Raw genomic sequence first — 12,820 nt, 5'->3', positions numbered from 1 at the left:
CTTAAGTTTTAAAAAATGCTCTTCTTACTGAGGGGGTGTGTTTCAGAGACAATCCAAAGCCCCAGGGACGAAGGAGGTCAGCCCTAATGCAGTGACCCTCTGGGCCCCACCCTGGCCGAAGCAGGTGCCGGCCTGGGCTGGAGTGGAGGACCGAGAACCCAGCACTGTGTTCCCATCCAGGGCAGCACCGCTGGGCCTCCTGCCCCGGCTCGTGTCCACCACTCCGTGTGAGCTGCAGGGCCTCGGGGGCTCTTCGGCAGGACAGTCGCCTGGCCCACAACTCTAGTGGCCAGCTCCATGGCACTTTGGCCAGCCACCGTGGCTCCCTGCGCACTCTCGTTTCCCCCCTCCTGCATGGCCGTCTCTGCTCAGCCTTCCTGTCAGTGCTGCCAACAGAGACTCTGTCCTTCACGTAGGCTCCCTGGTGACAGGGACGCCACAGGCTGCGTTCCTTCCACGTCCACTGTCCTGGAGACTGTGGTCCTCCTTAGGCCACCCCCACCACACACATGCCCTTTGTGCCTCACCTTGTCGCTTAACCCACTCCTGCCTCATGGCCTGGCACACAGGTGTCCCCATGCAGTGTTTGCTGAGCACTGTTCAGCTGTTCTAGTGGGACAGGAGGGCATGTGGGGGGTGAGGCAAGAGAGGGCTTGGTCCCTGCCAAGAGGTCTAGCCACGCTGAGCGGCCATTTTCCCAAGCGTCAGCCCAGGCCTGCCAGGAGCGCACTACCGTGCAGCCAGGCGTCAAAAGCTGCTGAGAAGCCACAGGCAGTTATGCCGGGGTCCAGGGGTGAGCACAGTCCTGGGAGCCTCAGGGTTCTCGGGCCCATCGGACTGTTTTGAGGATCACTAAGCCTCAGCTCTTCCAGGGCGAGAGGAACATGTGATTGGGTTTTTCCCCAGAAGTTCACGGTGTGGGATGCCTGTGTTCCAGAATGATCCAATGCCAGGCTCTTTATTTCTAATGTTCTTAGGAGATAGTGGTCACCATCAAACAGTAACAAAGCCATTCTGTTTTAGAGTAGAAATCAGTGTACATGGTGGGGCTTGGCATTCCCCGGGGGGTTCAGTGCCTCCTTGGTTCAGGAAGATGAAAGGTTCCATGGGTGGGACAGCATACAGCATATAGCTCTGTCTCCAGGGCAGATGACCTGGCTGTACGCACCACTGACGCACGAGTTCTAGAATGAGATGGAAACTGAGTCATTCCTCATTCTCAGGTCCGGAGGCTCCATGCTCTGCACACGCAAGCAGGAAGGGTCCGTGTCGTTCTGAGATATCACACGGGTGTTTCCATTGACGGACTCAAGGCTTCGAGGAGAGATAGGGACACACTCTCTGCCTTATCTCCGCAGAGACTGGGCTGCACCCTTTGCGAAGCCTTTGTTTCTTTTGCTCATTTGTAACCAGCATGCCCGTGTCCCCTAATGAATCTTCAGTCGCAGTTAGAATATCCAAATACGAATCCTTCTTGACTGCTAATAGGGACTTTAACCTTGGTTTTACCAAGGCATCAATGATTTTCTCCCCCAGCAAGCTCTGAAACTGGATTTTAGAAGCTAAAAATCTACTTCCAGTGTTTGCGGTCAACAGGCCAATTCGTAGTTACTGCTTCTCTCTTCTACTTCACACTTTTTACTATGTGTCAGGTGCCGCCGCAGGCTCATAAAACTATTAACGCATTTAGCTCATTGTTCTGGCAGAAAATTCTCCCCTTCCAGGAGATCCGCTCTAATGGAAAAGCGAGCAGCAAAAAATGGCAGAAGGGGGCATTACAGCATTCTGCAAGAGAGGGGGTGCGCCTGAGTCAGGCAGAGGGGCGTGTGGTTATTTGAAATGTCCCCGGCTCGGGGGCTGCCTGCGGCCACCCCTGCAGCCTCGCCGACTTGCTTGGCCCTCCCTCCCTCGCCACCAGCCCTGCTGTCCGGACTCTCCACCATGAGAACCTCTGCACGGCCGCATCTCCCAGCCCTGCCTGGGAGGCCGAAATCAGTGCCGACTTGGCAGTAGATGGAGCTTTCCGGCCACAAACATGTTCTCCAGTGAAAGGGCATTTTTTTAAAAAAAAGCAGCCTTTTTACCTTAATTTCCACATTGACTATTTATGGAGTCCCCAGCCCCTCTGCACAACCCTCTCCTGGGATTTTCAGTGCTCTTGCTGGCCCTCACCCCCACAGCCCTGTTAAAGGAATGGGCGGCCTCTGAGCCCTGGGAGTCACCATTCTGAGTCCTCCCTGTTGGGTGAGGCCCCTGCCAGGCCCCCATCTCTCCCTGTTGTTCCGGGAAAATTCTCACACCTCTGCAGAACCAGCCAGCATCAGCATTGGCCTGTGTGAGTTAAAAATCTGCAGACAGTAAACTTCTCCCCCACAAAAGATGGGTTCTTTGCCTTTGACTTCTTGAAGGGGGTAGGTCCCAGGAAGGATAGTTGTGGTAGATCTCCTCTTGGCAGAAGAGAATTCTACTGGGGCATTTTCAGGTTTTCCTCCCTTGCTGAGAGTGTCACGGGTTTCCACAAAGTCAGCTGGGTGGATTGGGCCTGCATGCGTGGCCTGGCTCTCCAGGCACTGATGGTACCGTGAGAGAAGACAGTCATCTGCCCTGTACCAGGACACACATGCTAAGCTCCCATTTTCTGAGCTAGTGGCCAGCTATCCGAGAATAAGCACGAGCAACTCAATATTGGGCCAGATCTTCCAAAGAGATGCTTTGAGGCGCAGATGATGGAATCTTCCAAAGGCCTCTTGCACACGTCTAGAGTTGGGCTTCCTGGACTGGCAGGCCCTTGGTTTTTCTGCTGGATTCTCGAAGCTGCCCCAGAGCAGGTGGCTGCAGGGCTCTGTGGGAGCAGCTCTGGCCCCAAGAATCCCGCATCCCCCGCGCCTAACTTCATGGACGGAGGACACTGGAGGGACACCTGGGCTCTGGGTAAGAAAGCTGCACCTGAACATCGCTTTGGAAATTTGTCTCCAAGGACGGCATCTACAGCACATGAAACATTTCCTCCCACTAGAAGAGAGCAATCAGTGGGCATCTATTGTCTACATTAGAATTGTTCCCAATTCCTTGTGTTCTTTTATGTCCGTGCTGATAGTTACAGACCAGCTTAAATCAAGAACACATTGACCAATACGTAGTTATTGAATAACCTGGACAAAGGAAGTTGCCCCTGTGGTTGGGCTTGGCCTTCGGGGAGATGGTGCTGGACGGGAAGAGCTTGGGTTGTTCCTTCCTCTGACTGCAGTCCCCACAGAGGCGTTCGGGGAGATCGGATGGGGACAGAATAATGCGCTTGTGCGTGAGCAACAGCCACTAAGACTTCTTCCAACTGATGGACGGACGTCGGAGGGGAGTGGTTAGTTTGATCAAAATGTTCACATTTGGGGAGGCTTCGCCCATCGGTTTTGTTGGATGGTAACGTCTCAGGTCAGAGCGCAGACCGCATGCCATCTTCGTTCTGCAGAGAGCCTGGAGCTGGACGCACCCTTAGGTCTTCCTAGAATGGAAACGGGGAGCTGGGTGGGAGGCAGGGCCCTTCTCAGCAGGCCAGGTCCCTCCACAGCTACCCATCCGCCCTGTGGGCACTTAGCCGGGTGGCCACTGTCCTAAGGGGACAGTAGGCAGGCAGCTCGTCTCTCTCTGGGGATGGCTGCCCAGCCACATGTGGCTGCTGTTTCCTGCCACCTTGTGAGCGTGGGCCCTGGCTTCTGACTCCAGCCAGGTGCAGAGCGGCATGCTACTCGTGCCTGCTGTCCAATGCCGCATCAGGACCAGAGGGGCTTGAGGGGCCTGGGAAACAGCGGCCCCAGCATGTGGGGACCCCCATTTTCTGAGCTCCATGACCGAATCCTCTGCGATCTTCCTACAGCAAGGTCAGCTTCTTCCCTCCCACTCATAGTCACCAGGTGGGTTGGAGCTGCTGCTCCCCATGTCCCGGGCACATGCACCCCCTTCCTGAAAGGATTAACAAAGTCTGGTTCTTTATCCACAGGGGAGTCACCGGCATTGCCCCTTCTGTTTCCCTGTGGAACCGTCAAAGGAGAAATCCTGCCGAAAATGCTCAAGGATAGAGGTGACGACTGTGCATTGGCTTGTGGGCACAGCCCCCCGCTCTGCCCTCTCAGGGCTGCCGGGAGCCTTTGCGGTCCGCGTTCGGGGTTGGCTGTGTGCAGTCCCCAGGGGAGGGTGGGCCACCCCTTATGCTCACGTTCGGTGTGGGGTGCGGGCTGCTGTCCTGACCGTAGCTAGGAGCCCACAGGGTGTCACAGCCTTTGCCAAGAGTATGGTAGTGCTGGTGCGGACGGACCCTGGGGCAGGTCCCCCTACAGAGGACAGTCTCAGGAGGGAGCCCAGTGTTCACAGTGGAACAAAGCCTGTTTTCTGCTTTTGATTGTGCCCAGGGATCCCCATGGAGAGCATAACTGTCTATCAGAAGATCCCACACCCAGGAATCCAAGTGAACCTCAACAGCTACTATTCTAAGCAGGTGGGTGGTGCTTGCAGGGGGAGCTTGAGGTGGGGGGGTGGGGGGCTGGAGGGGGCAGGCACCTGAGTGGTGGAGGCTTGGGGACAAGAGGCCCAAACCCACCATCCCCAGTTGCACGACTTCCCAAGGCTCCATCTCTGTATATATGAAATGGGAACAAATCCCTCCTGTAAGGTTTCTAGAAGGATGAAAGGAGATAATATGCATAAAGCCCTGTGGATTCCACCCCAGACCTAGTGGGCCTGGGCAGCTAGGGGCCCTCATGTGACTGTCCATCGTGTGGGGCACCGGGGGAGCCTCGGGCAGACGCTGCGAGGGGAGGCGGGGCCCATACTGGGAAGGCCCACAGTGCCCACTGAGGGTCTGCACTGAATTTGGGAAGCCACAGGGGCCTCTGGAAGCTTCAGGCAGGATGGTGGGTGGTGCCTGTTCTGTACTCAGTGGGCTGCCTAGCCTCCCTCTCCCAGGACAGGCTTCCGAATGGCCTGCTGGCTCTGGACGTCCCGTTAGGACAGACCAAAACAGAAAGGCTGTGCAGCCAGTGCCTCTTCTGTCTCCTGAGAAGGGATGCAGAGCCGACAGGGAGCGGGCCTGGACTGCCGTCTCACTCATCAGGGCCACTCTGGTGTGTGAGCTCATGGCATCGTCTGCTCAGCTGGGCATGGGGGTCCACGGTTGCCGTGTCCTCTGGCCAGAGAGACCGACCTGTGGGCCAGCGGAGCGATGAGGAGCAGCACCCAGCCTCCCCAGAGGCACCCTGCCCTCTGAATGGAGCCTCACCTGAACTTGGCTTTGGCCGAGGGAGCAGAGGCGGCCACGTCCACCAGGAACCCTCCTGCTGTGACTGTGTGGGGGCTGCCTCCTGGGGATCCAGGGCTGATGGCACCTGTCTAGAAGAACCAGGGGAACGTTCTCTCTTCTTGGCCTGTGCCGACAGACTGGTCTTGTGCTCTCCCTGCAGGGCGTTCCGGCCAGCATCACGTTCTTCAGTCCCTCCGGCCTTACATACAGCCTCAAGCACATTCAAGAGTTATCCGGTGACAGCATCGATCGAATTAAGGTGAGGTATTCAGTGGGCTTTTGGTCTTTTCAGATTTTTTAAAATTCTTGCCAATTGTCCTAGAGTTTCCATGTAAAGTCAGAGCACTCCTGACCTAGCAGACAGCATGATGTCCCTGGAATGGCTGGGCTCTAGAACTCCAGCATCACTTCCTGGCTGGTGCTCTTGGACAAGTTACTTAATCTCTCTGAGCCTGTTTCCTCATTTGTACCATGAGGATGATGATTCCTCTGTAGCCTTTAGAGACACACAGTCACACCTTATCTGCGGGGGATAAGCCCTCCGGGTGGATGTCTGAAACCACAGCTACTACCCAGTCCCGACGGAGTGTGTTCTTTCCTACACATACATCCCTGTGATGAAGTTTAATTTCTACATTCGGCCCCGTCCGAGATTAACCACCACTAACAATAAAGCCGTTACAGCAGTGTCTTGTGATCACGGTAACGTGATCTCTCAGGACGCCTTGCTGTGGTGCACGCACCGTCTTCCTCCCGAGATGTGAGATGGGAACATGTCTCTGTGATGAGACAAGGGGAGGGATTGACGGAGGCCAGTGACGCAGCGTGAGGCTGGGCTGGACTGCAGTTGACTGCGGGGAACTGGCGGTGTGGACAGTGAAACCGCGAGTAAGGGGGCGGGGGCTGCTGACTGTGTTCTTCTCCGACAGAGGAGTCTCAGGACCGGATGAGAATTCGGGCCAGTCCTTGGCCAGAACCTGGCATGTCCTTTCCCTGGTTTCCCATCGAAACATCTTGGCTTTATCTATTCTAAAAGCCATTGCCTCTTTTCATGTCTTTTAATTCAAAAGTTTGACATTCCCACTTGTGCGGGACCCCATTTGCTGGGCGTCTACAAGTAACGACGAGGCTTCTGGGGCCTGTGACAGGAAAGCTCTTGAAGTAGCTGCAGTGGGACGGAGGAGAGGGTGGACAGGCCACCAGCACGCGCGTCCTCATACACAATGAGCGCCCTTGCTTTACTCCGGTGCGTCTCACGGCCTGTGGACTCAGCGCTGGCTCCCGGTTCTGCAGGGGGTACTGGGCCCAGAGCAGTTGTGTGTCTTGCCCTGGGTCTCACGGGAGGAAGGGATTTGAACCCAGGAAGACAAGTGCCACGTTGTTAGCCGTGGTGACACCTGAGCCATGGCCAGCTGATGGAACATTTCTGGGCAGTCTCTTGTAGAATGCGCCCACTGGTCCAGTGGCAGGAATCAGGCAAAACTGGGACCACTGTCCTGACCACAGGTGAAGCAGCTCAGGCCCAGAGAGGTTAAATGACGGGAGAGGAGACGCTCAGGGTTGGAAGGATTGAGAAGATTAGAACCTGACGTGCAGGCAGTTAGTGACCGGCCCACAGTCCGCCCTTCCCTCCCTGGAGGCTGGGAGAAACCAGGGTGGTGGGCTGCCCCCAGTTCTCGCCGCTGTGACGGGCCCAGCAGCCTGGTAACCGCGGTCTCCACGGAGCTGCTCTCTGGGCTCTCAGGACTGCCTTCCTCTGCTTATCAGCGTGGTGCTTTCAAGGCTCCCCCGGGCTGTGGCCTGTCGGGATTTTGCTTCTTTTTGTGGCCATGGAGAGTCTGCGCTGGGGCCACAGCACCACATCTTCAGCCGCTCCTCGGTGACGGGCACTGGCGCTGGGTCCTCTCCCGGGCAGGCAGGAGTGATGCTGGGCACCAGACTACAGTTTTGAAGCAGACGCGTGTTTCCATTTCTCTTGAGCATGAACTAAGGAGGGGAATTGCTGGGCCCCACGGTCCACTTTAGGTCTAACTTTGGTAATTTTGAAGAATCAGTGTCTTCCCGAGTGGCTATAGCTCTCCTCCTCCGCACCAGCCGTGTGGGAAGGTTCCGGTTCCTCCGTGTCCTGCGCAGAACTTGTCATCTTTGTCTTCATGCTCAGAGCCATCCTGGCGGCCGGGGGGTAGTTTTCCTACGACCCACGACGCCGAGCAGCTGTCCCCGCGTGTGCCGGCCATTCTGTTTGTCCTTGGGACAAGCGTCTGTTCACATCCTTGCCATGTGTCTGTGGCTGGTGCTGCTGGGCTGGGCGAGTTCTTGGTTCCTGGATGCAGGCTCCCCCACAGATGTACGATGTGCAGAAATTTCCCCGACCCCTGAGTTGTCTTTTCCCCTCTGTGATGGTGTCCTCAGAAGCAGGACAGTTTTTCCATTTTGGTAAAGACGCACTTATGTGGCTTTCCCTTTGCTACTTGGGCTGTGAGCGGCGGAGCTAATCCCAGGCGTGAAGACTCGCCCTGTGTCCCTTCTGTGTTGATGGTCTCCGCTCTCACACTTAGGTCTGGGAGCCACTTCGAATTCACGAGTGTGTCTGCTGTGAGGTGGGGCCCAGTGCCATCTTTTCCTCAGGGAGTTTCTCGAGGAACAGCTGCATCATGAGGTGGAGCGGGGGGCGGGGAGCTTGGGCTTCCGGGGGCAGCAGCCTCTGTCCTGTGGCTCTGACGTGCCCCCAGAAAGTGTCCTGAGATGGTTCCCTGCGCCACAGCTGGCCCCGGGAGGGAGGAGGGAAGGGGGCGCCGGGTAAGGGCTACCATCGTCCCAGACCTTCCCCCGGGCAGGGGTGCGTGCACCCAGGGTTGGGGTGGGGTGACGTGCGTGCTTTCCCCGCCAGAGCAACAGGCCTTACTTCCCCCCTGCTAGCCTACCATGCAAGGGCAGCTGTACCCCTTCTATAGGTGAGGAAACAGGGCCAGAGGGGCTACGTGACCTGTGAGGACACCTGGGCAAGGGCCGGGGTCATCACAACGGAAAACCACATTCAGCCCCAAGCGAGGCTCTGCAGGTGACCATCAAACACGCGATGTTCAGGGAGAGAGGAGTCCCGCTGACGCGGCTCAGGCCACCGAGCGTCTCTCTCGGAGTAACCGTGTTCCCCCGCCGAGCGCTCGTCGGTGGCGGGCCCCGGCCAGGTGCTTGCTCGCACCGGCCTCTCGTGATCCTCGCAGCGGCCCCTGGGGAAGGCTGTTACCCTGTTTTACAGATGAAGGGTCAGAGGCCCAGAGGCAGCAGGTCACTTGCTAGGGCCACGGTGCTGCAGGGCTAGGATAGTAACCTGACCCTCCGCTGCTGAATTTTCCTGGGGTGGGGGGTGCGTGGGGGGTGCAGCCAGGGCCCCGCCACGCCTGGAGCACCTCTCCCACTTCACTCTCTGCTCCGTGTGGCCCCCCCACCGGGGCAGAACTGTGGGCCGCTAAGGCTTGTGGAGAGGCGGCCAAGACGGTAGGAGGGAGGCCGCACATGAGCCCCAGTGACCCGACTGGCCCCAGGCCCTGCCCCACTGTCCTCCTGGCCCCGCAGGTGCGCTGAAGCTCCCCCTCTCTCCCCCCGCAGTTTGCCGCCATCGGCCCCAGCACAGCCCGTGCGCTGACCGCCCAGGGCCTGCGTGTGAGCTGCATGGCTGAGAGCCCCACGCCGCTGGCCCTGGCCAAGGGTCTCCAGGTGGCCCTTCAGGCCCCCAGCTGCTGAGACGGTGACCATTCCCGCTGCGCTGCTGTCCCCGGCCCAGGGCACCGTGCTGCTGCTGCAGGAAGCGGTGAGCCTTCGGCAGGGCCTCCACGCCTCAGCCTCGTGCCTCCTCAGGGCCCCTGGGGCTGGCGAGAGCTCCTCCGGCAGAGGCAAGAAAACCAAATAAACCGCCTGGCTCCCAGCGCCGACTGTGTTGTCCCTCGCTGCGTGTGGTTTTGCACACAGAGCCGTGTCTGCGGGGGAAACAGATGCGCCCACGTTCCGAGAGCCGCCAGAGCCGGCAGGAATGAGAACATCTGTGTAGGAAGCAGCTCCGTTCATCTTAGAGAAGGGACCGAAATCTCCTGCCTGTGCGTTGTGGGCAGTTGCTGTGCCGATAAGGAGAGACCATCTTCCCTCCCGAGCTGAAATGCAGCTGAGGCCAGGCAGGGCCTCTGCGGGACGGGGAGGTGGGTTTACACAGAAGGCCTTGGTCTGCAAGGTGCCAGGCCTGCGGACAGGCTTGGGGACTCTGCCCACAAACTTTATTTCCACTTTTAAAATCTTGGCCTGCAACCTGAGCTGGGTAGACTGCAACCCGTGTCTGTCCATTCGGTCACGTGAGCTGGTGGCAGGAAGGAGGTGTGTCACGCTGGCAATCCTGCCTTCTTCTTATTCCCCTTAACGATCTGAGGCGGGACGCCACTATGACTCCTGTTTCTCTGGGGAAGAACCTGAGACTCGCGGCATTAAATGCCTTGCTTAGGGTCACCCAGCGAGTGAGTGACCAGCCAGGATGCTCTGCAAGGGACTTGGGGACGTAAAGCACAGAGGCCCAGACTGATGGCACTCCGGAGCTGCCTCACCTCCACATGACCTCGCAGAAAAGTGAGGACCTGGTGATAATTAGTGGTGTGACCTGAGCGGAAGTTCGGCGGTTACCGTGATGGCCCCGTACTTTTTGTCTGCAGTCCTGTTTCTGAGGACAGGTCAGAATCCATCCCACTGCTTCTTTCTGATCTGAAAGTCAGGTCTGGATCAATGGGGTGTGTTTAGAATCGCCGCTGCTCCCAGGGAGCCTTTTTCTGCTGGAGTCCCCTTTTCTGAGCCTGGGGAAGCCCCGTGCCCCAAGCAGCCCACGCTGAGGTGGGTGCTGCCCTCCCGGCCCCACAGCTGCCAACAAGCAGTGCCCACCAGGCCAGGCTGCTGCAGCAGCATCTAGAGGCCAGCCTCAGGACAGAGTGTCGGCACCGGGACCAGAGATGGCTACACGAGCCTCAGCGTCCAAGGGCTACGGTGGGTGCTGCTGTGTGAGGAGGGACGTGCAGCTCTGCCACCCTGGGTGGTCGTGTGGGGCCGACGGGACCGGGGCTTGTGGAGGCGGTCCCCTGACCATGTGCCTGCAGGTCAGAGCCCTGCCGGATTGCTCCCGATTATATCCCCACACTTTCGCTCTGCCTCTGACCCACCTGCTGCCCACTGTCCCCTGTGTGCCCATAGCCCCCGACTGCCATCACCCCTACACAGGAGGCCCCACTGAGGTGTCCCCTGGGTGAGGACAGGAACCAGCCCTCCCACAGTGGACAGGGCCTGGGCTGCTTTGCAGGGACAGGGAGTAAGTGCAGCGTCCTGAGGGTTTGGGAAGCTTGGGCTGGGGGAGCATGAAGACCAGGAGGAGGGGGTGGAGTGGAACTCTCAGAGCCCCCGTCTCCCTGACACTGGGGGGGGGGGGTCACTCCTGCCTTCTGAGCTGCAGTCTGCCCACCTGTCAAGAGCAGATGAGCTACTGCCTCCTAGAGGTGTGCCCTGCAGCTCAGAAAACTACATCTAGAGCTCCCCAAAGCTGCCTTGAGATCTGCATGGAGAGCTTATGCTGGTGGGTAGTAAGCAGTGTAGCATATTGTCATACACAAACAATAATGCGCAGCATACTGCTCTGAGCTGAGAGGTCTGTCTGGCGGAAAGCGTTGCCGGAATGGCAAAGGCGATGTTGGGGTCATGGCCCCGACACCAAATGAGTTCTGAGTACCTGGGGATCAGAGACAGCACAGCGTTTGCCCTGGAGGGGCCTGCAAACATCCGGAGAGAACAAAGTCAGGAGGCAGCTGAGTTCCACATAAAGAGTCTGTATTTCACACAACAAGCCTGTGGCCTGGAGATAGGGGGGCAGGCCACCTCTCTATAGACAGTTGCCAGAGCACTGCTCTCTGAGGTTCTGTCGCTGGGAGCCTGACCGCAGGGAGCTGGAGACAGCAGAGTCTCGGGTTGGCCTTCTTCCAAACCAAGTCACCTGCCTTTTGTGTCGATGCCATCGATTGTCATATGTCCCTTCAGAGATTGTATAGTAAGCATTAGATTTGATTTTTCTTTCTTTTAAAGTAGGCTCCAAACCCAGCATGGAGCCCAGCACGGGGCTCGAACCCATGATTGAGACCTGAGCTGAGATCAAGATCGGTCACTTCACTGAATGAGCCACTCAGGTGCCCCCAGAATTCCTTTTTTTAAGCCCATTTCTTACAGCTGCCTGGAGGTTCTCAGCTGGGCAGATCTCGCTACTGACTGTACACACCTCTCCGCCCTCCTCCCTTTCCTACTCACTTCAGTGTCCTGAACACTTTGCAGCAAAGACAGAGGACGCAGCAAATCAGCAACCATGCGATAAGCAGTAAGCCGCAGCCAATGGCAATCATAACCTCCACGTCAGTGGCCATCGTCAAAGCGTCTCACACACCTGCGCAGAGAAGTGCGGGCGGGCGGTGACTGCGGTCTCCTTTCCCCCGGCCCCCTCGCGACCTCGGCACACGTCCTTCTGTGGGGAAGCAGGAGCCCCAAACCACAGAGCCTTCCGCGCGTAAGCGTGTGTGACTGCTCCCGGGGAGGCCTGGGGGCCAAGGCTGGCCATGGGGGAAAGGGGATTTCTTCGCAGGTGGAGAGTGAGTGAAATGCAAAGTCCAGAGTGAAGGAAATCAGAAGATCAGGGAGTGGGAAGACTTTTTCTCTCATTCACGGGCAGAAATGTGTGGCTGTAAGTCACGCCCAGGCCTGCCCTTGCACAGGTGGTTTCCAAAAACTTGGGCCTTTGAGATCAATCCATAGTCAGAGGCAGAACTCATCCCTGACTGTGTATCAGGCTCAGAAATCTCCCATGGGAATAATTAAGGGAAAGTCTCTTTCAAAATGTTATGCTGTGTGAAGCTGAGAATATGCAACCCCATATTGTACAGACATGTACTTCGGGGGGAAAAAGTCTTGAGTCCTTCCAGTGACAACTGGATCATGCCATCTCAGCATTTAAGAAGATTCTAGAAGCTTCCAGCCAAATCATTCCCCAAGCTCAGATGAGGAGTGCCCTGCACAGACCAGGAACCAGCTTCTCTAGGAGCCCCTGTACCTCCTGTCTGTACTGTAGACCACCTGCTTTTCTCTGCCATTTTTTCTCCTAAATCTGATTTCCTTAAAATCCAATTTACCTGGAATAAGCAATTTAAACAGTAGAAACCTTGTGACACTGGTCAGGCTACTCTGAGGCTTTGAAATAATCAGGAGAAGAATGTTCCAAGAGAAGGGTAGACAATCCCTGGGTCCAGGTGCCCGAGCCAGTTAGCCCCGGGCCAACCGCAAAACACAGCAGAAAAGACCAATGTTAGGGAACAAGACCCTTCCGTCATAAAGCCCTAGCGGGTCCCCCTGCCATCTTTACAGAGAGCTACTGTGCACGTTTAAAGACCTGACTTTCAGAAGCGCCGTCTTCTGCCAGAGGTCGCAGGATGGACAGGCCCTGACTTGGTCTTTCAGACCCAGCAGAAC

General features: G+C 57.2%; 1 protein-coding gene and 1 long non-coding RNA gene across 6 annotated transcripts in view; one reads left to right on the top strand and one right to left on the bottom strand.

Annotated features, from left to right (window-relative positions):
• UROS (uroporphyrinogen III synthase) overlaps positions 1 to 9,215 on the top strand; it is a 29,780-nt gene extending 20,565 nt beyond the window's left edge. For 4 of the 5 annotated variants that reach the window (XM_032313686.1, XM_032313685.1, XM_032313683.1 and 1 more), the window contains exons 7-11: positions 3,995 to 4,075; positions 4,404 to 4,489; positions 5,451 to 5,549; positions 7,849 to 7,949; positions 8,900 to 9,035. In XM_032313686.1, coding sequence (XP_032169577.1) covers positions 3,995 to 4,075; positions 4,404 to 4,489; positions 5,451 to 5,549; positions 7,849 to 7,949; positions 8,900 to 8,936 — 404 coding nt within the window. In that variant the 3' untranslated portion in view covers positions 8,937 to 9,035. Of the gene's footprint in view, positions 1 to 3,994; positions 4,076 to 4,403; positions 4,490 to 5,450; positions 5,550 to 7,848; positions 7,950 to 8,899 lie in introns of all 5 variants that reach the window. The other variant, XM_032313684.1, reaches the window with a different exon arrangement.
• Positions 9,216 to 10,970: 1,755 nt separating this feature from the next.
• LOC116573531 lies at positions 10,971 to 12,820 on the bottom strand. Its single transcript, XR_004278864.1, has 3 exons — positions 12,484 to 12,820; positions 11,612 to 11,744; positions 10,971 to 11,341 (listed from the first exon to the last, which is right to left on the bottom strand). It is a non-coding gene; the product is annotated as an uncharacterized LOC116573531 (long non-coding RNA).

Source organism: Mustela erminea, chromosome 14, assembly GCF_009829155.1.
Source record: "Mustela erminea isolate mMusErm1 chromosome 14, mMusErm1.Pri, whole genome shotgun sequence".
NCBI classification, from domain to species: Eukaryota; Metazoa; Chordata; class Mammalia; order Carnivora; family Mustelidae; genus Mustela; species Mustela erminea.
Note: the sequence above shows the minus strand (reverse complement) of the source record. Positions and strands in the feature narration are given on the sequence as shown.